Genomic DNA, 26,656 nt, shown 5'->3' on the forward strand with positions numbered 1-26,656 from the left:
ATCCATGTGTCTGTCTGTGTATCCATGTGTCTGTCTGTGTATCCATGTGTCGGTCTGTGTATCCATGTGTCTGTCTGTGTATCCATGTGTCTGTCTGTGTATCCATGTGTCTGTCTGTGTATCCATGTGTCTGTGCCTGTGTATCCATGTGTCTGTCTGTGTATCCATGTGTCTGTCTGTGTATCCATGTGTCTGTGTCTGTGTATCCATGTGTCTGTCTGTGTATCCATGTGTCTGTCTGTGTATCCATGTGTCTGTCTATGTATCCATGTGTCTGTGTATCCATGTGTCTGTGTATCCATTTATTACAAGTTATAGTTGAGGTTTAACGTTTAGTGAGTGTTTTGATGCAAATACAATGCTTTTAGTTTTAGAAATATTTAGGGCTGACTTATTCCTTGCCACCCACTCTGAAGCTAACTGCAGCTCTTTGTTGAGTGTTGCAGTCATTTCAGTCGCTGTAGTAGCTGATGTGTATAGTGTTGAGTCATCCGCAAACATAGACACTCTGGCTTTATTCAAAGTCAGTGGCATGTCGTTAGTAAAAATAGAAATAAGCAAGGGGCCTAAACAGCTACCCTGGCGAATTCCTCATTTTATCTGGATTATATTTGAGAGGCTTCCATTAAATATCATCCTCTGTGATCTGTTAGACAGGTAACTCTTTATCCACATTATAGCAGGGGGTGTAGAGCCATAACATATACATTTTTCCAGCAGCAAACTATGATCGATAATGTAAAAAGCTGCACTGAAGTCTAACAAGACAGCCCCCACAATCATTGTATCATCAATTTCTCTCAGCCAATCATCAGTCATTTGTGCAAGTGCTGTGCTTGTTGAGTGACCTTCCCCATAAGCATGCTGAAAATCTGTTGTCAGTTTGTTAACTGTGAAATAGTGTTGTATCTGGTCAAACACAATTTTTTCCAGAATTTTACTACTTTGGATGTGTAGTGTCAGCGTGTGTTGCTGACATGTCATCCCTAAGTTTGCTTATCTTGTCAATTAAAATGAAATTAAAGTAGGTTTCAATATCAGTGTGCTTTGTGATGAATGAGCCATCCGATTCAATGAATGAAGGAGCAGAGTTGTCTTTTTTCCACAAAATTTCATATTAGGTGCCCCAAAGGCTTTTTACTATCATTCTTTATATAATTTATCTTTGTTTCATAGTGTATTTATTTTTTATTTTTAGTTACATGATTTCTTAATTTCAACCTGATCCAGGTTGCAGGCACTGGTTACAGTTTGAAGTTTTTTCCTGAGTGGGAAGCTTGATGATAGCCAGTCAATATTGAAATCACCCAGAAAATATACATCTCTGTTGATATCACGTACATTATCAAGCATTTCACACACGTTATCCAGATACTGACTGTTAACACTTGGTGGTCTATGGCAGCTTCCCACAAGAATGGGCTTTAGGTGAGGCAGATGAACCTGTAGTCATATTAATTCAACAGTATTTAACATTAGATCGTCTGTGAGCTTTACAGGAATGTGGTTCTGAATATAGACCACCTCTGTTGGCATTTCTGTCTTTTCTGTAGATGTTATAACCATGTATTGCTGCCACTGTATCCTCAAAGGTATTATCTAAGTGAGTTTAGATATAGCCAGAATATGAATGTCATCTGTTACAAGCAGGTTATTGACTTCATGGACCTTGTTTCTTAGGCTACATGTCATGCAGGTGAAAGAGGACCCAAAAGCGACTTAACAGAAACAGAGTTTATTCAAGTCCAAACAGGGAATAACAGAAATCCTCTAGTCTGTAGAGGGGGAATAACAGGAGAAGCGGCCACAGACTGCAGGTCGCTTCGGGTAGGCGCAGGCCGTAGTTGACAGAGACACCTGCTCACACGCAGCATCTGATGAAGGCAAAAAACACGACAGGACAGGGCGATACACAATCACAGCAAAAACATGACAGGACAGGGCGAAACGCAATCACAGCATGGTGAATACTAAACAAGGAACCGACGGGACAGGAACGGAACACAAAGGAATAAATAGGGACTCTAATCAGGGGAAAGGATCGGGAACAGGTGTGGGAAGACTAAATGATGATTAGGGGAATAGGAACAGCTGGGAGCAGGAACGGAACGATAGAGAGAAGAGAGAGCGAGAGAGTGAGAGAGGGAGGGGGAGAGAGAGGGATAGAAGGAGGGAAAGAACCAAATAAGACCAGCAGAGGGAAACGAATAGAATGGGGAGCACAGGGACAAGACATGATAATAAATGACAAACATGACAGTACCCCCCCACTCACCGAGCGCCTCCTGGCGCACTCGAGGAGGAATCCTGGCGGCAACGGAGGAAATCATCGATGAGTGAACGGTCCAGCACGTCCCGAGACGGAACCCAACTCCTCTCCTCAGGACCGTAACCCTCCCAATCCACTAAGTATTGGAGACCCCGTCCCCGAGAACGCATGTCCATGATCTTATGTACCTTGTAAATAGGTGCGCTCTCGACAAGGACGGGAGGGGGGGAGGGAAGACGAACGGGGGTGCGAAGAAAGGGCTTAACACAGGAGACATGGAAGACAGGATGGACGCGACGAAGATGTCGCGGAAGAAGCAGTCGCACAGCGACAGGATTGACGACCTGGGAGACACGGAACGGACCAATGAACCGCGGAGTCAACTTACGAGAAGCTGTCGTAAGAGGAAGGTTGCGAGTGGAAAGCCACACTCTCTGGCCGCAACAATACCTTGGACTCTTAATCCTGCGTTTATTGGCGGCTCTCACAGTCTTCCCCGCAGACAAAGGCAGACCGGTAATGAAGTCTAAGGCGATGTGAGACCATGGTCGAGAAGGAATGGGGGGGCGGTCTGAGACGACCGGCAGGAGGAGAGTTACCCGACTTAGTCTGCGCGCAGTCCGAACAAGCAGCCACGAAACGGCGCGTGTCACGCTCCTGAGTCGGCCACCAAAAGCGCTGGCGAATAGACGCAAGAGTGCCTCGAACACCGGGATGACCAGCTAACTTGGCAGAGTGAGCCCACTGAAGAACAGCCAGACGAGTGGAAACAGGAACGAAAAGGAGGTTACTAGGACAAGCGCGCGGCGACGCAGTGTGCGTGAGTGCTTGCTTAACCTGTCTTTCAATTCCCCAGACTGTTAACCCGACAACACGCCCATAAGGAAGAATCCCCTCGGGATCAGTAGAAGCCACCGAAGAACTAAACAGACGGGATAAGGCATCAGGCTTGGTGTTCTTGCTACCCGGACGGTAAGAAATCACAAACTCGAAACGAGCGAAAAACAACGCCCAACGAGCTTGACGGGCATTAAGTCGTTTGGCAGAACGGATGTACTCAAGGTTCTTATGGTCTGTCCAAACGACAAAGGAACGGTCGCCCCCTCCAACCACTGTCGCCATTCGCCTAGGGCTAAGCGGATGGCGAGCAGTTCACGGTTACCCACATCATAGTTGCGCTCAGATGGCGACAGGCGATGAGAAAAATAAGCGCAAGGATGAACCTTATCGTCAGACTGGAAGCGCTGGGATAGAATGGCTCCCACGCCTACCTCTGAAGCGTCAACCTCGACAAAGAATTGTCTAGTGACGTCAGGAGTAACGAGGATAGGAGCGGACGTAAAACGTTCTTTTAGAAGATCAAAAGCTCCCTGGGCGGAACCGGACCACTTAAAACACGTCTTGACAGAAGTAAGAGCTGTGAGAGGGGCAGCAACTTGACCGAAATTACGAATGAAACGCCGATAGAAATTAGCGAAACCTAAAAAGCGCTGCAACTCGACACGTGACCTTGGAACGGGCCAATCACTGACAGCTTGGACCTTAGCGGAATCCATCTGAATGCCTTCAGCGGAAATAACGGAACCGAGAAAAGTAACGGAGGAGACATGAAAAGAGCACTTCTCAGCCTTTACGTAGAGACAATTCTCTAAAAGGCGCTGTAGAACACGTCGAACGTGCTGAACATGAATCTCGAGTGACGGAGAAAAAATCAGGATATCGTCAAGATAGACAAAAACAAAGATGTTCAGCATGTCTCTCAGAACATCATTAACTAATGCCTGAAAAACAGCTGGCGCATTGGCGAGACCGAACGGCAGAACCCGGTACTCAAAATGCCCTAACGGAGTGTTAAACGCCGTTTTCCACTCGTCCCCCTCTCTGATGCGCACGAGATGGTAAGCGTTACGAAGGTCCAACTTAGTAAAGCACCTGGCTCCCTGCAGAATCTCGAAGGCTGATGACATAAGGGGAAGCGGATAACGATTCTTAACCGTTATGTCATTCAGCCCTCGATAATCCACGCAGGGGCGCAGAGTACCGTCCTTCTTCTTAACAAAAGAACCCCGCCCCGGCCGGAGAGGAAGAAGGCACTATGGTACCGGCGTCAAGAGACACAGACAAATAATCCTCGAGAGCCTTACGTTCGGGAGCCGACAGAGAGTATAGTCTACCTCGAGGAGGAGTGGTCCCCGGAAGGAGATCAATACTACAATCATACGACCGGTGAGGAGGAAGGGAGTTGGCTCGGGACCGACTGAAGACCGTGCGCAGATCATGATATTCCTCCGGCACTCCTGTCAAATCGCCAGGTTCCTCCTGAGAAGTAGGGACAGAAGAAACGGGAGGGATGGCAGACATTAAACACTTCACATGACAAGAAACGTTCCAGGATAGGATAGAATTACTAGACCAATTAATAGAAGGATTATGACATACTAGCCAGGGATGACCCAAAACAACAGGTGTAAACGGTGAACGGAAAATCAAAAAAGAAATAGTCTCACTGTGGTTACCAGATACTGTGAGAGTTAAAGGTAGTGTCTCAAATTTGATACTGGGAAGATGACTACCATCTAAGGCAAACATGGGCGTAGGCTTGTCTAACGGTCTGAAAGGAATGTTATGTTTCCGAACCCATGCTTCGTCCATGAAACAACCCTCAGCCCCAGAGTCAATCAAGGCACTGCATGTAGCACCCCGAACCGGTCCAGCGTAGATGGACCGACATAGTAGTACAAGATCTAGATGAAGAGACCTGAGTAGTAGCGCTCACCAGTAGCCCTCCGCTTACTGATGGGCTCTGGCCTCTTACTGGACATGAATTAACAAAATGTCCAGCAACTCCGCAATAGAGGCACAGGCGGTTGGTGATCCTCCGTTCCCTCTCCTTAGTCGAGATGCGAATCCCTCCCAGCTGCATGGGCTCAGTCTCAAAGCCAGAGGAGGGAGATGGTTGCGATGCGGAGCAGGGAAACACCGTTGATGCGAGCTCTCTTCCACGAGCCCGGTGACGAAGATCTACCCGTCGTTCTATGCGGATGGCGAGAGCAATCAAAGAGTCCACATCTGAAGGAACCTCCCGGGAGAGAATCTCATCCTTAACCACTGCGTGGAGTCCCTCCAGAAAACGAGCGAGCAGCGCCGGCTCGTTCCACTCACTAGAGGCAGCAAGAGTGCGAAACTCAATAGAATAATCCGTTATGGACCGTTCACCTTGGCATAAGGAAGCCAGGGCCCTAGAAGCCTCCCTACCAAAAACTGAACGGTCAAAAACCCGAATCATCTCCTCTTTAAAGTTCTGGAACTTGTTAGAGCAATCAGCCCTTGCCTCCCAGATAGCTGTGCCCCATTCTCGAGCCCGGCCAGTAAGGAGTGAAATGACGTAAGCAACCCGAGCTCTCTCTCTAGAGTATGTGTTGGGTTGGAGAGAGAACACAATCTCACACTGCGTGAGAAAGGAGCGGCACTCAGTGGGCTGCCCGGAGTAGCAAGGTGGGTTATTAACCCTAGGTTCTGGAGGCTCGGCAGGCCAGGAAGTAACAGGTGGCACGAGACGTAGACTCTGGAACTGTCCAGAGAGGTCGGAAACCTGAGCGGCCAGGTTCTCCACGGCATGGCGAGCAGCAGACAATTCCTGCTCGTGTCTGCCGAGCATGGCTCCTTGGATCTTGACGGCAGTGTAACGAGCGTCTGAAGTCGCTGGGTCCATTCCTTGGTCGGTTCCTTCTGTCATGCAGGTGAAAGAGGACCCAAAAGCGACTTAACAGAAACAGAGTTTATTCAAGTCCAAACAGGGAATAACAGAAATCCTCTAGTCTGTAGAGGGAATAACAGGAGAAGCGGCCACAGACTGCAGGTCGCTTCGGGTAGGCGCAGGCCGTAGTTGACAGAGACACCTGCTCACACGCAGCATCTGATGAAGGCAAAAACACGACAGGACAGGGCGATACACAATCACAGCAAAAACACGACAGGACAGGGCGAAACGCAATCACAGCATGGTGAATACTAAACAAGGAACCGACGGGACAGGAACGGAACACAAAGGAATAAATAGGGACTCTAATCAGGGGAAAGGATCGGGAACAGGTGTGGGAAGACTAAATGATGATTAGGGGAATAGGAACAGCTGGGAGCAGGAACGGAACGATAGAGAGAAGAGAGAGCGAGAGAGTGAGAGAGGGAGGGGGAGAGAGAGGGATAGAAGGAGGGAAAGAACCAAATAAGACCAGCAGAGGGAAACGAATAGAATGGGGAGCACAGGGACAAGACATGATAATAAATGACAAACATGACACTACATATGTTAATATGGGATATTGTTAGCACTTTTCTGGGTTGCTTGATTGTTTTTAATGCTTTACTGGGAAGCTTATCAGATTCAGACTTACTCATGTTGTTTACATTGGAGCTGCAGTGTGAGCTGCATAAAGTGGTCTTCCTACTATTGCACACCGCCTCAGTGCCAACAGTGTAACTCTGGTTTATAGGCTCATGATTACTGCTTACAATAGCTGTAGGACAAACATATGTATTTGGTGCAATGAGGGGTACATAAATTAAATTACTTACATTGTGTTTGCCAATGCTCCTAAGATCATGTACATTTGATGCAGCATTATGACAACTCATTGTCACAATGGTAGGGATTAACTGAACTGGTCTTGGATCATTTACCAGTCATTGTTTCAACTGTGAATATTTTTTGTGCGCTTTTGTTTAAGGTTATTACTGTAGGTCTCCTAAACTAATCTTACTGCATTTCACTCAACAGCACACATCTGAGAATCTCTGACCCCATAAACAGGCCTTTTTCCTTTTTTTATTTAATTTAATTTTTTTGTATTTTGTTTTGTATTTTACCCACTTTTTCTCCCAAATGTCAATCTTGTCTCATTGCTGCAACTCCCTATCGGGCTCAGGAGGCGAAGATTGAGTCATGCGTCCTCTGAAACATAACCCGCCAAACCACTCTTCTTAACACCCGCCTGGATTTTTCTTCAACGAGTCCAACGCAAAGGATATACTGCTCTCTCGGGAACAGGCCCAAACCCCTGACATTTGCGTGAAGAAAAGACAGAGAAAAAAGGGGCAGAGGTTGGGCTGCCTTCTGAGAATTTGTGGGCGAGTGAGTAAACCTCCACTACCATCCATACTATTGGCGAACGTGCAATCATTGGAAAACAAAATGGATGATCTATGATCATGACTATCCTACCAACGGGAAATAAAATCTGTAATATCTTATGTTTCACCGAGTCGTGGCTGAACGACAACGTGGATAATATAGAGCTGGCAGGATTTTCCATGCATTGGCAGGACAAAGAAGCTATGTTTGGTAAGACGAGGGGCGGGGATGTGTGTCTATTTGTCAATAACAGCTGGTGCTCAATGTCTAATATTAAAGAAATTTCATGGTATTGCTCACCTGAAGTAGAGTTCCTTATGATAAGCTGGAGACCACACTATCTACCAAGAGAGTTCTCATCTGTATTATTCCTAGTCATCTATTTACCACCACAAACTGATACTGCCACTAAGACCGCACTCAACGAGCTGTATAAGGCCATAAACAAACAAGAAAATGCTCATCCGGAAGTGGCGCTCCAAGTGGCCAAGGACTTTGATGCTGGCAAACTTAAATCCATTTTTACCTCATTTCTACCAGTAGGAAACATCCGCATCGAGTTAAAGGCTATAGCTGCCTCTTTCAATGAGCAGGACACTAGTCCGGACGCTTATAAGAAATCCCGCTACGCCCTCAGACCAACCATTAAACAGGCAAAGCGTCAATACATGATTAAGATTGAATCCTACTACACCGGCTCTAACTCTCGTCGGATGTGGCAGGGCTTGAGAATTATTACCGACTACAAAGGGAAACCCAGCCGCGAGCTGCCCAGTGACGCGAGCCTACCAGACGAGCTAAATGCTCGCTTCGAGGCAAGCAGCACTGAAGCATGCATGAGAGCACCAGCTGTTCCGAACAACTATGTGATAACGCTCTCGGTAGCCGATGTGAGCAAAACCTTTAAACAGGTCAACATTCACAAAGCCGCGGGGTCAGACGTATTACCAGGACGTGTACTCAAAGCATGCACGGACCAACTGACAAGTGTCTTCACTGACATTTTCAACCTCTCTCTGACCAAGTCTGTAATACCTACATGTTTCAAGCAGACCACAATAGTCCCTGTGCCCAAAGGAAGCGAAGGTAACCTGCCTAAATGATAAATGAAGTGCTTTGAAAGGCTGGTCATGGCTCACATCAACAGCATCATCCCGGATACCCTAGACCCACTCCAATTCGGCGGCAGGGTAGCCTAGTGGTTAGAGCCTTGGACTAGTAACCGAAAGGTTGCAAGTTCAAATCCCCGAGCTGACAAGGTACAAATCTGTCGTTCTGCCCCTGAACAGGCAGTTAACCCACTGTTCCTAGATGTGTTGCTACCTACCCTCGCCACCTGGGGGCGGCCTGTCAGGAAGTCCAGGATCCAGTTGCAGAGGGAGGTGTTTAGTCCCAGGTTCCTTAACTTGGTGATGAGCTTTGGGGGTACTATGGTGTTGAACGCTGAGCTGTAGTCAATGAACAGCATTCTCACATAGGTGTTCCTTTTGTCCAGGTGGGAAAGGGCATTGTGGAGTGCAATAGAGTGGTATGCAAATTGGAGTGGGTCTAGGGTTTCTGGGAAAGATATCACTAAACATTTTTTAATCCAGTAAATTGTTGAAAATTGTTGAATGCATTTTTTTGAAATATAAATTTAGTCAATTCTTGAATAGCTTTTCTTGCTTTGAGAAAAAAATGAATAATCTTTTGTACTCGGGATAATAATCTCCAGGTGTCCTGTAAATAATGTCCTAGTGACACATGTTCAACTGAGCACTCGAAATTGAACAACAATCGAAATTGATAATACATTATTCCATTTGTCTGATATTATTCTTCAAAAATATTTATTTGATAAACATGTCTTATGATACCAATATGCAGGGTTAAGGCAAATATTATTATTTTTATAACCAAAGCAAAATAGACCACAGCCTGTCATTTCCAATGGGAACAGATGAGTCATAGTGGGCAGAACAAGCAAGGAGGTGGGCAGAGCCAAGCATGAGCTACTTAGTTCCTATTGGCCCATTCCATCTTTATATAATAACTAGGCAAGTCAGTTAAGAACACATTCTTATTTACAATGATGGCATAAGAACAGTGGGTTAACTGCCTTTTTACAGGGGGAGAACAACAGATTTTTACCTTGTCGGCTCAGGGATTCAATCTAGCAACCTTTCGGTTAGTAGCCCAACACTCTAACCACAAGGCTACCTGCCGCCCCAACATCTCCATATTTCCGTTAGGGAACGCCTACTCTGTAAAATGCGCATGTGCAATAACTCAATTCACCTTTGCTCTCCTTAACAACGCAATTTTAATATTTCTACATCCAGTGAAATATCTCTGTCATTGTTTTATCTGTTGTGCGTCTTTGTCTACAGTACTAACTTGGACCTGCGGTTCAGCCTGGCCCTGTGTGACAAGGAGAAACTGTTCAGACAGGCCCGCAGAGAGAAGGTGACGTTGGGCATCAAGAAGCTGCTAGACATGGAGAAGCCTCGCTTCCTCCCCAGCACCCCTCAGGAGGTGGGCATGCCCGAGTACTGTGGGCCCAGGCTCCAAGAGCGGCCTACGTCTAGCCACAGTGTCATTTCATTTTTTATTTTTAATCATTTTGGTCTTAGATTCAAATGCAGTGTTTGACATGTAACACCTCATTTATTAGGGTGCATTGTGGGTTTAATGCGTCATAGAATGGTAACCACTCCAAAATGGCATGGCAATATAATAGACATGGGCTAAATAAACATATATTGCCATAGGAAGTGGGCTTACCCTGCAGTATTGCTTAGCATAGTTGTCAAGGTCATAGACAAGATCTGATATTAGCAAACAACACCCGTTTTTATATGCTGTATATCCACATGCACCACATTCACACATTTAGATCTGTTAGTATTGTGATCACTTTGTCACCGCTGACTTCCTCTTAGACCGAGAGCTCTCAGGGCCTGTTCAGCTTCTGAGTTCTGCATTCCTCCCCTGGTTGGACTGGGCTGTGTTTCTGTGACTGGTTTTGGCCTTGTGTTCCTGGTTGTAGTGTGTACCCTCACCTCTGTCCAGCTACTGTAGGCCCTTCCTGCCTGCCTTTGTCCTCACATGGTCCGGAAGCTACCAGCCATGATGAGATAATAACCCACCACATAACAGTAGTGTTGCAGAGCTGTTGAGCTGCCACACTGCATTCCCACTGGGGCTAGTAAATACTACTGTCTAGAACAGAGGAGGCCATTCAATCTGGCCTGCGGGAGGTTTGAGTGAAAAAAAAAACAACGTTTTTAAAAAACACTCCAGGCTCCAGAACGTCTAAAACTATGTATACTGAGCAAAAATATAAATGCAACATGCAGCAATTTCATTTTTTTTACTGTGTTACAGTTCATATGAGGAAATCAGTCAATTGAAATGTATTAATTTGGCCCTAATCGATAGATTTCACATGACTGGGTAGGGGCACAGCCAGGGTGAAAGGGCATAGGCCAACAACTCACACGGTCTCACACACACCATACACTGCCTTTAAAACACATGCTGTGGTACATTACAGACTCAATCAGTCAATACACTGTCTCACACACACCACCAGGGATCCTGTGCAGTTGTTGTGTCAACGTGGTCTGAATATTGGTTGGAATTCTCTACGGATATGACTGTGGCTCCAGAACAGAGGAGCTAGTGCAGAGTTGGAAAGATACACAGGAAAGTAGAGTGATACAATAGCAATCATAAGACAGAATGAGGGAAGTAACATAAGGAAGTAGGAGTTTCTGACCGTTCTGCTATGAATCTCAAGGAGTCATGTTATGACAGGGTATACATTTTATTGTAAAATCCATTCCTATCTCTTCCTGCATGTGTCTGTCTGTGCAGGTGCCGGTGATAGCCATAGTGGGTTCAGGGGGAGGCTTCAGGGCCATGGTGGGGTTCTCTGGGGTGATGAAGGCCCTGTATGAGTCTGGGGTCCTGGACTGTGCCACCTACATCGCTGGCCTCTCTGGATCCACATGGTCAGTCATCTTTTCATCTGTTTATACCATGCTCTCTTTCACAAATCCTCCCTCCCTATCTCTGTCCCTCTATCTCTCTATCTCCCTCCCTCTGTCTCCCTCCCTATCTCTGTCCCTCTATCTCTCTATCTCCTTCCCTCTGTCTCCCTCCCTATCTCTGTCCCTCTATATCTCTATCTCCCTCCCTCTGTCTCCCTCCATATCTCGTCCCTTTATCTCTGTCCCTCTATCTCTCTATCTCCCTCCCTCTGTCTCCCTCCCTATCTCGTCCCTTTATCTCTGTCCTCTACCTCTCTATCTCCCTCTGTCTCCCTCCCTATCTCATCCCTTTATCTCTGTCCTCTATCTCCCTCCCTCTGTCTCCCTCCCTATCTCATCCCTTTATCATGTTCCCTCTATCTCTCTATCTCCCTCCCTCTGTCTCCCTGCCTCTGTCTCCCTCCCCATATCTCCCTCACTCCCTCCCACCTTCACTCACTCTCTCCCTCCCTCTTCCTCCTCTTCCTCTCCCTCTCTCTCTCTCCCTCCCTCTACCTCTCCCTCTCTCTCTCTCCCTCCCTCTACCTCTCCCTCCCTCTACCTCCCTCTATCTCTCCCTCTTCCTCTCTCTCCCTCCCTCTATCCCTCCCTCTTCCTCTTCTACCTCTCCCTCCCTCTACCTCTACCTCTCCCTCCCTCTACCTCTTCCTCCCTCTATCTCTCCCTCCCTCTATCTCTCCCTCTCTATCTCCCTCCATCTCTCTCTCACTCCCTCCCTCTTCCTCCTCTACCTCTCCCTTCCTCTACCTCTCCCTCCCTCTATCTCTCTATCTCTATCTCTCTATCTCCCTCCCTCTGTCTTCCTCCCTATCTCGTCCCTTTATCTCTGTCCTCTATCTCTCTATCTCCCTCCCTCTGTCTCCCTCCCCCTATCTCCCTCACTCCCTCCCACCTTCACTCACTCTCTCCCTCCCTCTTCCTCCTCTACCTCTCCCTCCCTCTACCTCTTCCTCTACCTCTCTCTCTCTCTCTCCCTCCCTCTACCTCTCCCTCCCTCTACCTCCCTCTATCTCTCCCTCTTCCTCTATCTCTCCCTCCCTCTATCCCTCCCTCTTCCTCTTCTACCTCTTCCTCCCTCTATCTCTCTCTCCCTCTATCTCTCCCTCTCTATCTCCCTCCATCTCTCTCTCCCTCCCTCCCTCTTCCTCCTCTACCTCTCCCTCCCTCTATCTCTCTCTCCCTCTCTCTCTCCCTCTATCTCTCTCTCTCCTTCTCTCTTGCTCCCTCTCTCTCCTTCCCTCTATCGCTCCCTCCATCTGTCTTTGCCTCCCTCTACACCTCCCTCCTCTATCTCTCCCTCACTATCTTCCTCCTCCCTCACTCACTTTCTCCCTCCCTCCCTATCTCTCCCCCAGGTACATGTCAACCCTGTTCTCCCACCCAGAGTTCCCCTCTAAGGGGCCCAAGGAGATCAATGCAGAGCTGATGAAGAGTGTGAGCAGTAACCCTCTGAGACTGCTGCTGCCCCAGCATATCACCAACTACATCCAGGCTCTGTGGAGCAAGAAGGCCAACGGACAACCCGTCACCTTCACAGACATCTTCGGCATGCTCATCGGAGAGACACTCATTCCTGCGGTGAGAGGACCGCATACATCTGTTTTCATTGTTTCTCTCTCTCCATCTTCAAGAGGCCCTGACTCCAAAAGTGTTTATCTGTTTTCATCAGAGAATGGACACAAAGCTGAGTGAGTTGCATGAGAAGGTAAACGAGGCCCAGTGTCCCCTCCCACTTTTCACCTGTCTGCACGTCAAACCGGACGTATCCGAGCTCATGTTTGCAGGTCAGTGAGTGTGTATGCGCTGTGTGTGTGTATTACAGTAGACCACAAGCCCAGTGTGGCTCCAAGGCTCCCCACAGTTGTTCAACAAAGCGTAGCATTTCTGTGAAGAGTTCATGCACGTAGTGTGGTTGTGTGTTCGCAGTGCTGGTCACGTAGTTTGAATGGATGGTCCAAGTTCTGAATGAGCCTATTTGGGCTGTGTGTGTGTGTGTGTGTGTGTGTGTGTGTGTGTGTGTGTGTGTGTGTGTGTGTGTGTGTGTGTGTGTGTGTGTGTGTGTGTGTGTGTGTGTGTGTGTGTGTGTGTGTGTGTGTGTGTGTGTGTGTGTGTGTGTGTGTGTGTGTGTGTGTGTGGCTCTAGTAGAATGAGTATGTGTGTGTGTCTCTAGTAGAATGAGTATGTGTGTGTGTCTCTAGTAGAATGAGTATGTGTGTGTGTCTCTAGTAGAATGAGTATGTGTGTGTGTCTCTAGTAGAATGAGTATGTGTGTGTGTCTCTAGTAGAATGAGTATGTGTGTGTGTCTCTAGTAGAATGAGTATGTGTGTGTGTCTCTAGTAGAATGAGTATGTGTGTGTGTGTCTCTAGTAGAATGAGTATGTGTGTGTGTGTGTGTGTGTGTCTCTAGTAGAATGAGTATGTGTGTGTGTGTGTGTGTGTGTGTGTGTGTGTGTGTCTCTAGTAGAATGAGTATGTGTGTGTGTGTGTGTGTCTCTAGTAGAATGAGTATATGTGTGTGTCTCTAGTAGAATGAGTATGTGTGTGTGTCTCTAGTAGAATGAGTATGTGTGTGTGTCTCTAGTAGAATGAGTATGTGTGTGTGTGTGTCTCTAGTAGAATGAGTATATGTGTGTGTCTCTAGTAGAATGAGTATGTGTGTGTGTCTCTAGTAGAATGAGTGTGTGTGTGTGTGTGTGTGTGTGTGTGTGTGTGTGTGTGTGTGTGTGTGTGTGTGTGTGTGTGTGTGTGTGTGTGTGTGTGTGTGTGTGTGTGTGTGTGTGTGTGTGTGTGTGTGTGTGTGTGTGTGTGTGTGTGTGTGTGTGTGTGTGTGTGTGTGTGTGTGTGTCTCTAGTAGAATGAGTATGTGTGTGTGTGTGTGTGTGTGTGTGTGTGTGTGTGTGTGTGTGTGTGTGTGTGTGTGTGTGTGTGTGTGTGTGTGTGTGTGTGTGTGTGTGTGTGTGTAGAATGAGTATATGTGTGTGTCTCTAGTAGAATGAGTATATGTGTGTGTCTCTAGTAGAATGAGTATGTGTGTGTGTCTCTAGTAGAATGAGTATGTGTGTGTGTCTCTAGTAGAATGAGTATGTGTGTGTGTCTCTAGTAGAATGAGTATGTGTGTGTGTCTCTAGTAGAATGAGTATGTGTGTGTGTCTCTAGTAGAATGAGTATGTGTGTGTGTCTCTAGTAGAATGAGTATGTGTGTGTGTCTCTAGTAGAATGAGTATGTGTGTGTGTCTCTAGTAGAATGAGTATGTGTGTGTGTCTCTAGTAGAATGAGTATGTGTGTGTGTCTCTAGTAGAATGAGTATGTGTGTGTGTCTCTAGTAGAATGAGTATGTGTGTGTGTCTCTAGTAGAATGAGTATGTGTGTGTGTCTCTAGTAGAATGAGTATGTGTGTGTGTCTCTAGTAGAATGAGTATGTGTGTGTGTCTCTAGTAGAATGAGTATGTGTGTGTGTCTCTAGTAGAATGAGTATGTGTGTGTGTCTCTAGTAGAATGAGTATGTGTGTGTGTCTCTAGTAGAATGAGTATGTGTGTGTGTCTCTAGTAGAATGAGTATGTGTGTGTGTCTCTAGTAGAATGAGTATGTGTGTGTGTCTCTAGTAGAATGAGTATGTGTGTGTGTCTCTAGTAGAATGAGTATGTGTGTGTGTCTCTAGTAGAATGAGTATGTGTGTGTGTCTCTAGTAGAATGAGTATGTGTGTGTGTCTCTAGTAGAATGAGTATGTGTGTGTGTCTCTAGTAGAATGAGTATGTGTGTATTCAGTTTTGCATAATATGTCACCAGAGATCCTATCTCCCACATTCAAATTTCCGTACACTGCATTTCCTTGTAGCATCACTACTTTACCACAGTTGTATATATATAGAGAGTTGGGCCAATGCGGTTTCTGTCTGAACGTTCCGACAGCGCCACTTTCTCCTCCGTAGCCGTTGCTAAGTGATAATTGACGCTTCCACACTGCGCTGTTTATTTCGGATAGTTTTCTAAAACCAATGAAGATGTCCAGTGTAAGCAGATATGCAATTTGTTGACACCACAACACCGTACAGACTTGGATACACATTATAATCAATGTAATACGTTGTTCTGCTTGTTGACAGCGGGTTAATTTCAGAGGGAACTGTTGGAGGTTCTGTCCTATTGTTACATCACCAGTAGTTGGAGAAGAAAGGCACTAACATGGCGTCCGTTCTAGAAACTGGGCCTACTCTCTCAATGCATGTCTCTGGTTTACCACCAACTGATGTGTCATGGTGGGCTGATATCCATTCCTGTAGTTGTAGTTTTAATACTGGTGTGTGAGAAGGAACGTGTACACAACAATGTGTAGGTTTAGTAGTACAACATGGGAGGGCAATGTTAGGTAGGGGTCAATGGGGTTATGGTATGCCCCCAAGCCCTGATCGAGGATCAGTTCTCGTTCCCAAAACTGACCTCAAAACAGTTCTTCTGGCCAACCTGACCCCTGTTAGGTTGACTTATGGGAACTGTGACCCATAGCTTGGCCAATAGTGTATTATTTTCAGGACTCAAAGACCCAGATGCAGACACAGGAGGTGGATAGTATGGGTCTCAGAGTTTATTACAGAACATGGGGCAGGCAATCGGTAGGTCAAGGCAGGCAAAGGGTCAAAATCCAAATCAGAGTCAGGCAGGTGCAGGACGGCAGGCAGGGTCAAGACAGGCAGAAAGGTCAGAACTGGGAAGACCAAGAAAAACAAAAACTAGAGCACAGGAAACACGGGAACACGCTGGTAGGACTTGACGGGACAAGACGAACTGGCAACAGACAAACAGAAAACACAGGTATAAACATACAGGAGAGAATAGAGATAAATGGGAGACACCTAGTGGGTGGTGGAGACAAGCACAAGATGGGTGAAACAGATCAGGGTGTGACAATTTTGCAGATGAACTGGAATAGAATTTTGTTTCAGTTAGTCAGGTACTACTTTTATCTGTAAATCCCCCACCTCTTAACACTGATGTGACAAGGAAATACCTTCACACCCATTCTAGAGAAAGGCTGAAATAATGCCACCTAACACACAGTGGTAACCTTATCCTCCCTACTCCAGTTACAAGTATAGGCTGAAAGGGGATTGTTGTTCTGAGGAACTAAAACATATTACGTGTGAAACAGTGTGTTGTGCCTAATAGTATTGTATGTCAAATCAAATTGTAATTGGTCACATGCACATATTTAGCAGATGTTATTGCGGGTGTAATGAAATGCTTGTTTTCCCAGCTCCAACAGTGCAGTAGTATCTAACAATTCACAACGATACACAAATCTAAATGTAAAATAATGGAATTAAGAAATATATAAATATTAGGACGGCAATGTCGGAGTGGCATAGACTATAATCCCATAGAATAGAATAAAGTATATACATATAAGATGAGTAAAGCACTATGTAAACATTGTTAAAGTATGTGTGGGTGTTGTTGTGTCACTAAAGTAGTCATGTAGGATATGCCTGGCTTGTACAGTTACTGTAAACCCGGGTTACCCTCTTTCCACATAGACATATACATTCATATTTACTGCAGACTTGTGAAAAGCCGTACACATTTTCCCAATGACATTGTACTTAGCGTGTGCTCTCCTAATGAACGCGTTAGTTAGTGACATACATACACTGTTTGGATTTTGATGAATGGATGCTGTTGTTTTTTTCACAGACTGGGTGGAGTTCAGCCCATATGAGATTGGAATGGCAAAGTACGGAACGTTCATGACCCCTGACCTTTTTGGAAGCAAATTCTTCATGGGAACCGCTGTGAAGCGGTATGAGGAGAACCCACTACATTTCCTTATGGGTAGGAAAACACAGAATATCCCTGGCACTTCCTCATGGCACTTACTCAAGAGATGAATTAAATGATAAATGGTCAAACATGACATTCATGATTCATTACTTTATATTGATGTTGTGGCTTCGCTCTCTAGGGGTGTGGGGCAGTGCCTTCTCCATTCTCTTCAACAGAGTTCTGGGGGTGAAAGACACAGTCGGGGGGAGCACCATGGAGGAAGAGCTTGGTAAGAAACCACACACACTTCCCTTTTAACTCCAATCCTAACCCCTCTTGTCTGAACCCTGACCCCAATGAAGTCATGCATCCCGTGTAGATATAGTACCAAATCCTGGTCTCCTCTACAGCTAATACAACACGTACACCCAGGGCTGTAAGTGGGACCAATACAATGAATTAATGCCACATGGGGCCTCATTCTGGAGTACTTGGAGATTCTAGGATTTGCGTGTGTAACAAATGATTGGGAATTATCAAACTGTCGCACACAACATATATACGTAAACATGTTTTCATTGATAAATCAGAGCCATACTATATTTCTGCTCTCGTAAACAAGCGTTACAATCCCGCCTGAAAAACACCCTCCATTCACCTTTTATAATAACAAGAACACCCTCATTTTCTGTATGATGTGGAGATGTTGGAACTGGGCCATGACAGTTTCTAAGAAAGCACAAGGGCAGCAAATATGATCACATTTCTGTAGAAATGTGGGCAGAATGTCTCAATCTTTTGTAGTGACTATAGCCTACAGTGTGTGCCAAACACTGGTCGTGCGTTCTGCAAGATTGATTGTCTATGGAACAATTTAAAAGTGAATCCTACCTTCAGCCTAATATTTGTTGTGTAAACCAGTCACATCAGAGAAGGAGAGACATGCCTGTTTAATATGATTATAATTTAGGCATGTATAATAAAAGTAAAATAAATATATTTGACAACATGCTGCTATGCGATCTTCTTACGAATGGCAAGTGGATCTGTTTTATCAATAGGCCTACCTTTTAATGTTTTTATTAGCCTCAGTTGGTAGAGCATGACGCTTACAACGCCAGGGTCATGGGTTTCCATTCCCACGGGGGACCAGTATGAAAAATGTATGCACTCACTACTGCAAGGTGCTCTGGATAAAAGTGTCTGCTAAATGACTAAAATGTAATATAATATAAACACCTACATTTTCCCCAAAATGCAATGCAGTAGATCAACCACTCGATGTTCTTCATACTCATGGTCTGAGATTTGCGTGGAGATACGCACACTTTCCCGTGAAGTTTAGAAATACCAACCTTTGCGGGGAAACTGTCTTCTTTTGTGTGCACGCACCTTTGATAAATGAGGCCCCTGGAGTTGAGATTTGATGTGTTTAATAATTGTTGTCATGATAAGGCTTTGCTGTGCCGTTGTTTTCCGAGCGACAGATTTGTTAGCGTCATGCTTGCACCATTAATACAGCGAACACTACTTGTTTCTAGCCCAAACAGTTCAAAAGATCCGACCCATATTATCGGCACAACTTTTTTCTCTTCCTGTCACAGTTTTTGGGGTTGGGCGCATTTTACATTCATAAATCATGTCGTGGGCCGTTCTATAAAACTACTTGCGCCATCGACGTCGTTTACACTTTGTTCGGTCATGTTACCTCATTGACTAGCTAGCTAACAACCTGGTAACTTTACCTTCATATCCTAACATTTGGGGGCACAGAAAGGAAGGGACAGGAGCATAGCAATTAATGAATGACAGATGACTTGCACTTGACGCTCTTAAAAAGATTCAATGTAATGCATCTCAATAGGAAAATAGTGCTTTTACATGATGTAGAAACATAACATTCCACAAATAACATTTTAATTTCAATTACAGGTATTTGTATCAGCACTTTTTATAATAAACATGTATTTACATGGTTACATACTGTATTAGTTTCTTGTGCACAACATACACTATACAACAGTACAGTATGTGGACACCCCTTCAAATGAGTGGATTCGGCTATTTCAGCCACACCCTTCGCTGACAGGTGTATAAAATCGAGCACACAGCCATGCAATCTCCATAGGCCAACATTGGCAGTAGAATGGCCTTTCTGAAGAGCTCATTGACTTTCAACGTGGCACCATCATTGGATTCCACCTTTCCAACAAGTCAGTTCGTCAAATTTCTGTGCTGCTACAGCTGCACCGGTCAACTGTAAGTGCTGTTATTGTGAAGTAGAAACGTCTCAGAGCAACAACAGCTCAGCCGTGACGTGGTAGGTCACACACACTCACAGAACGGGACCACCAAGTTCTGAAGTGCGTTGCCCTTAAAAATCGTCTGTCCTCGGTTGCAACACTCACTACCAAGTCAAACTTCCTCTGGAAGCAACGTCAGCGCATGAACTGTTCATTGGGAGCTTCATGAAATGGGTTTCCATGGCCGAGCAGCTGCGCACAAGCCTATATCACCAAATGTGTCGGCTGTAGTGGTGTAAAGCTCGCCGCCATTGGACTCTGGAGCAGTGGAAAAACGTTCTCCGGAGTGATGAATCACGCTTCACCATCTGTCAGTCCGACGGACGACTAATCTGGGTTTTGCGGATGCCAGGAGAAAGCTACCTGCCCCAATGCATAGTGCCAACTGTAAAGTTTGGTGGAGAAGGAATAATCATCTGGGGCTGTTGTTCACAGTTCGGGCTAGACCCCTCAGTTCCATTGAAGGGAGATCTTAACACAACAGTATAAAATCAATCAATCAATCAAATGTATTTATAAAGCCCTTTTTACATCAGCCGATGTCACAAAGTGCTATACAGAAACCCAACCTAAAACCCCAAACAGCAAGCAATGCATATGTAGAAGCACGGTGGCTAGGAAAAACTCTCTAGAAAGCCAGGAACCTAGGAAGAAACCAGGCTCTGAGGGGTGGCCAGTCCTCTTCTGGCAGTGCCGGGTTGAGATTATAACAATACATGGCTAAGATGTTCAAACGTTCATAGATGACCAGCAGAGTCAAATAATAATAATAATAATCACAGGGGTTGTAGAGTGTGCAACAGGTCAGCACCTCAGGAGTAAATGTCAGTTGGCTCTTCATAGCCGAGCATTCAGAGTTAAGAGACAGCAGGTGCGGTAGAGAGAGAGAGTCGAAAACAGCAGGTCCGGGACAGGTAGCATGTCCGCTGAACAGGTCAGGGTTCCATAGCCGCAGGCAAAACAATTGAAACTGGAGCAGCAGCACACCTGGGGGGGACAGCAAGGAGTCATCAGGCCAGGCATTCCCAAGGCAAGGTCCCAGGGCCTAGGTCCTCCGGTAGGAGAGGGAGAGAGAGAGAATTAGAGGGAGCATACTTAAATTCGCACAGGACACCAGATAAGACAGGAGAAATACTCCAGATATAACAGACTGACCCTAGCCCCCCGACACATAAACTATTGCAGTATAAATACTGGAGGCTGAGACGGGAGGGGTCGGGAGACATTGTGGCCCCGTCCAAATATACCCCCGGACAGGGCCAACCAGGCAGGATATAACCCCATCCACTTTGCCAAAGCACAGACCCCACACCACTAGAGGGATTTCTTCAAACCACCAACTTACTACCCTGAGACTAGGCTGAGTATAGCCCACGAAGATCTCCCCCACATCACGGACCCAGGGGGCGTCAAACAGGAAGATCACATCAGTGACTCAACCCACTCAAATGACACCCCCCTTCTAGGGACGGCATGGAAGAGCAACAGTAAGCCGGTGGGTCAGCCCCCGTAATAGGGTTAGAGGCAGAGAATCCCAGTGGAGAGAGGGGAACCGGCCAGGCAGAGACAGCAAGAGCGATTCGTCGCTCCAGTGCCATTCCGTTCACCTTCACACTCCTGGGCCAGACTACACTCAATCATATGACCTACTGAAGAGATGAGTCTTCAATAAAGACTTGCTACGCCCCGTCCCAGCATGTCCCGAAACACTTCGTTGATGAAGGTCTGGAAGACTGAAGGAGCATTAGATAGTCTAAAGGCATTATGAGATACTCGTAAAAAGTGATAGTGGTCTCCCATTCATCGCCTGCACGAATGCGCACCAGATTGTAGGTGCTCCTCAAGTCCAGCTTCGTGATGGATTGCACCCCGTGAATTTGTTCGATGATGGTTGGGATGAGGGGTAAAGGATAGCTGAACTTGATGGTGGCCTTGTTCGATGATGGTTGGGATGAGGGGTAAAGGATAGCTGAACTTGATGGTGTCCTTGTTCGATGATGGTTGGGATGAGGGGTAAAGGATAGCTGAACTTGATGGTGGCCTTGTTCGATGATGGTTGGGATGAGGGGTAAAGGATAGCTGAACTTGATGGTGGCCTTGTTCGATGATGGTTGGGATGAGGGGTAAAGGATAGCTGAACTTGACGGTGGCCTTGCTCAATAATCAATGCAGTGGCGCAGTCTCCCATCTTCTTAACAAAAAAGAAGCTTGAGGAGGCTGGTGACTTAGAGGGATGGATAAAACTCTTCTGGAGAATCTCCTGTACATAGGTCTCCATGGCCTCGGTCTCCGCATAGGAAAGGGGATAGACATGTCCTCTTGGGAGGGCTGCATCAGACAACAGGTCAATGGCACAGTCCCAGGGGCGATGGGGAGGCAGGCGTGTGGCCTGGGTCTTAGAAAAACCCTGTGCAGATCCTGGTACTCCTCCGGTAAATCCACTTGAGGAGCACAGTCTGGACTTTTCACCTCTCCTCTCGGACCAGGAAATAACCGGGTTATGCAAACTCAACCAGGGGAGACCTAAACCGTGCCAAGCCCACCTAGGAGGTTGTCCAATGCTGATGAGCTGGTCGAGTGACAGGTTGTCATCATGGCAGGCTAACTCCAGCTATACCTCCTTCCGCAGTCCGCTGCGGAAAACTGTGACCAGAGTCAACTCGTTCCATCCGGTGGAAGCCACAACGGGATGGTCCTAACTCCCTGGCGTAGTCGAGGTACACTTTCACCCCCCTCTCGGCCCTCCACAGGATGATCAAACACCGAGCGGAAGAGGAGGTTGATGCGCTTGTAGGGCGACCTCGGTTCCGTCTGTCTCCCAGACCGCGGCACCTCAGTCCAGAGCCCGTCCGGTCAGTGCTGAGAGGATGGTGGCAACCCTGTCTCTTCCGGAAACAGCCTTGGCGTAGCGAGCGAGGTACAGGTCGCATTGTAGAAGGAAACCCTTGCATCTTGCTGGCTCGCCGTAGAAGCGCTGCGGGAGGGACAGGGGAATACTGCGGACCGGCTCCGATGGAACGGAGGTAGGTCGGGGTGTGGAAGTTGGTACCAGAATCGGTGCTGGAGACTGCACGTTCCGCTCCAAGTGCAGGATGGTTGCTAACACACTGTCCATGGCGATACCGAGTCTGGAGAGACAGTCCTCGTGGTGCTGTACTGTGTCTACAATGGTCGCCATCTCGGACTTTCCTGCCGTCTCCAATTGTTGGTCGGTTATTCTGTCACGCTGGTATAAAGGATTTGGAGACAGGCGCAAGAATACATAATAAGGTTTTTTTAATACAGCCAAAACAAACACGTATACAAAATACTGGGGTGTACCCAAACAAACGAGCGAGGGTAAAGCTCGTAGAACAACACGGAACGAGACCCGTAATACACAATGCACAAAAGACACAGCCCAGAAGCTGAAACAACGCAGAGGTACTCATACGACCAAGGGACATGGGAACAATAACCGACACGGACTATGGGGAACGGAGGGTACATATATGACATACTAATCAGGGGAAATGGGAACCAGGTGTGCGTAATCAAATCAAATCAAATTTATATAGCCCTTCGTACATCAGCTGATATCTCAAAGTGCTGTACAGAAACCCAGCCTAAAACCCCAAACAGCAAGCAATGCAGGTGTAGAAGCACGGTGGCTAGGAAAAACTCCCTAGAAAGGCCAAAACTTAGGAAGAAACCTAGAGAGGAACCAGGCTATGTGGGGTGGCCAGTCCTCTTCTGGCTGTGCCGGGTGGAGATTATAACAGAACATGGCCAAGATGTTCAAATGTTCATAAATGACCAGCATGGTCGAATAATAATAAGGCAGAACAGTTGAAACTGGAGCAGCAGCACAGTCAGGTGGACTGGGGACAGCAAGGAGTCATCATGTCAGGTCGTCCTGGGGCACGGTCCTTGGGCTCAGGTCCTCCGAGAGAGAGAAAGAAAGAGAGAATTAGAGAGAGCATATGTGGGGTGGCCAGTCCTCTTCTGGCTGTGCCGGGTGGAGATCAGACAAGACAGTCCGGGGTTGAGGATAATGTTCCCAGTTCAGTGAAGCCTAGAAGGCCGGTGACGTCGACCTCCGGAACTGGTAAACTGAATGAGCAGCAGTACTGGGGGGATCCGTAACAGATCCTTGGTTGGGGTCTAAGCAGATTGTTTGTTGCAATTGAAAATGTAATAAAATGGTGGTCTGATAGTCCAGGATTATAAGGAAAAAATATTAAGATCCACAATATTTATTCCACGGGACAAAACTAGGTCCAGAGTATGACTGTGGCAGGTCCAGAGACATGTTGGACAAAACCCACTGATGATGGCTCTGAAAGCCTTTTGGAGTGGGTCTGTGGACTTTTCCATGTGAATATTAAAGTCACCCCAAAAATATTAATATTATCTGCCATGACTACAAGATCCGATAGTAATTCAGGAAATTCAGTGAGGAACGCTATGTACAGCCCAGGAGGCCTGTAAACAGTAGCAATAAAAAGTGATTGAGTAGGCTGCATAGATTTCATGACTAGAAGCTCAGAAGATGAAAACGCAGTCATTTTGATTTGGTTAATTGAAATTTGCTATCGTAAATGTTAGCAACACCTCCGCCTTTGCGGGATGCGCAGGGCATATGGTCACTAGTGTAACCAGGAGGAGAGGCCTCATTTAACACAGTAAATTTGTCAGGCTTAAGCCATGTTTCAGTCAGGCCAATCACATCAAGATTATGATCAGTGATTAGTTCATTGACTATAACTGCCTTGGAAGTTAGGGATATAACACTAAGTAGTCCTATTTTGAGATGTGAGATATGACAATCTCTTTCAATAATAACAGGAATGGAGGAGGTCTTTATTCCAGTGAGATTGGTAAGGTGAACACCGCCATGTTTAGTTTTGCCCAACCTAGAACGAGGCACAGACACGGTCTCAATGTGGATACCTGAGCTGACTACACTGACTGTGCTAGTGGCAGACTCCACTAAGCTGGCAGGCTGGCTTACCACCTGCTGCCTGGCCTGCATCTCATTGTGGAGCTAGAGGAGCTAGAGCCCTGTTTATGTTCATAGGGCTCCTGAGTGGCACAGTGGGCAAAGGCACTGCATCTCAGTGCTAGAAGTGTCACTACAGACCCTGGTTCAAGTCCAGGCTCTATCACAACCGTCTGTGATTGGGAGTCCAATAGGGCAGTGCACAATTTTTTATTTATTTTTATAACCTTTATTTAACTAGGCAAGTCAGTTAAGAACAAATTCTTATTTTCAATGACGGCCTAGGAACAGTGGGTTAACTACCTGTTCAGGGGCAGAACGACAGATTTGTACCTTGTCAGCTCAGGGGTTTGAACTTGCAAACTTCCGGTTACTAGTCCAACGCTTTAACCACTAGGCTACCCTGCCGCCCGGGTTAGGCCATCATTGTAAATAAGAATTTGTTTTTAACTGATTTGCCTAGTTGGAAATCCTTCCCAGATGAGTTGATTCTGTTATAGCAGCAAGGGGGCACCAACCAAATATGAATTCCCATGATTTTGGAATGAGCTGTTTGACGAGCAGGTGTCCACATACTTTTGGTAATGTAGTCTATGCTTCAGAAGTACCTAGAATTCATATAGGTTATATTTTCTGGTGCTCCTAACTTTTTAAAGTTGGGAACACTACTGCTACCATTGAACATTTTTAATTAAGAGCCCTGCGTACACCTTTCTAGTATCTACTTACAGTGCAGCTCATACAGCATTGTCCCAGTGACTGATACCTTGAGGCTCTTATTGTGCTAATCTCAAAGGCTTAGTTCCAATTTGATGTGTTAGCCCACAGTCCCCATTCCAATGTGTCGTGTCTTCTCTGCACAACGCAAGCCAACTGCACCTCCCATTGTAGTCTGTTTCCTATTACGCAGCTTTATGTGACACGCGAGTGACAGATGTACCTGATGCCAACTCACATCACACCCGTCAATCGGTTCCAAAAATAACTTTCTCCTGGGTTTTCTCAGATGAGGGTGTGATTCCCTTCAATGGAAACAAAAATGATGTTCAGCTTCCTGTCACTATTTATAAAGGTTTATGAAGATGTTTGGTTAATGGGCTATTGAGGTTTGATTTGACCTTTTAACACACCAACACACACACACACCGGTCATTCACCAACACACACACACATACCGGTAATTCACCAACACCCACACCTACACAACAATACAGTACATACCAGCTTGCAAGTGCAGTGACTACACATATACTCCTACACACATTCCAAGAACTGACTGATGTATGTTATACGCAGATTGTTTTATTGTGTTTGTTATGTAAGCCATTAGTTTATAGAAAGGTAGGGCCTAAACAATGGAAAGTGAATTGGACTGCAGTTAGGCCATGATAAGCTCTGCTTTTTGTAGATGGTGACTGAAGACTTGGATGTGAGTGAAAGTGTGATTGAGGAAGATGTCCCTGTCTCTTCCCACAGAACAGATAAAACCTCAACACATCGTGGGGGAGGAGAGTATGGACAATGATGAGGAGCCTCGGAAAGGTGAGGACTACAATACCCATGAAGCACAACGATTCATAGGAAATGAACAGAATCCTGAACAAGTGTATGGTCTAATGGTTGAAACAAATCTCTGCAATGCATCAGCTTCTGTTTTGACATATTTAAACTGCTTCTGGGAAGTCACCGCCCCGACGCTGCATTTTCCATATGTTACGTCTCTTTCCTTTATTTAATTATAACACATTCTTATGTATGTATGCATCATGCTGGAACAGAAGTTGAGGTGAGTGCATCAGACTTAATTTCACCCCCTGGCAATTAAACCAACCGTGTTGCATCAGGTTCAACTAGCTGTCAGTGGTTGTTTTTAGCAGATGTAGGTAGCGTCGCTGTCTCCGTGCCCACATGAAAAAAATACTATAGTATACTTACTATGGTATAAATAATATAGTGAATACTGTTAAGTATTTACAGTTAACTATAGTATAAATACTGTAGTAAAATAAAGCTGTAGTATATAATATAGTAATTCATGTAGTGTTTTTGCAGATTGTAATGTAGTATTTACTGTAGTGTTTTTGTTTTATTATCTTTGACATAGAAGTGAATTATTTCTCCTTCAGGAAACCTACTGGAGAAATACTAGAAGAGCACATTTTCTTCAACCTGTAGGG

At 45.9% G+C, this 26,656-nt stretch overlaps 1 protein-coding gene across 1 annotated transcript in view; it reads left to right on the forward strand.

Moving 5' to 3' along the window:
- The window catches only part of pla2g4ab (phospholipase A2, group IVAb (cytosolic, calcium-dependent)), a 69,473-nt gene that overhangs the window by 21,470 nt on the left and 21,347 nt on the right, over positions 1–26,656 (forward strand). Inside the window, exons 7-13 of the mRNA XM_046301005.1 lie at positions 9,770–9,914; positions 11,259–11,395; positions 12,790–13,012; positions 13,104–13,218; positions 17,127–17,264; positions 17,395–17,484; positions 25,956–26,021. Of these exons, the coding sequence (XP_046156961.1) occupies positions 9,770–9,914; positions 11,259–11,395; positions 12,790–13,012; positions 13,104–13,218; positions 17,127–17,264; positions 17,395–17,484; positions 25,956–26,021 (914 nt within the window). The remainder of the gene's footprint in view (positions 1–9,769; positions 9,915–11,258; positions 11,396–12,789; positions 13,013–13,103; positions 13,219–17,126; positions 17,265–17,394; positions 17,485–25,955; positions 26,022–26,656) is intronic.

Source organism: Oncorhynchus gorbuscha, linkage group LG15 (assembly GCF_021184085.1).
Source record: "Oncorhynchus gorbuscha isolate QuinsamMale2020 ecotype Even-year linkage group LG15, OgorEven_v1.0, whole genome shotgun sequence".
NCBI lineage: Eukaryota > Metazoa > Chordata > Actinopteri > Salmoniformes > Salmonidae > Oncorhynchus > Oncorhynchus gorbuscha.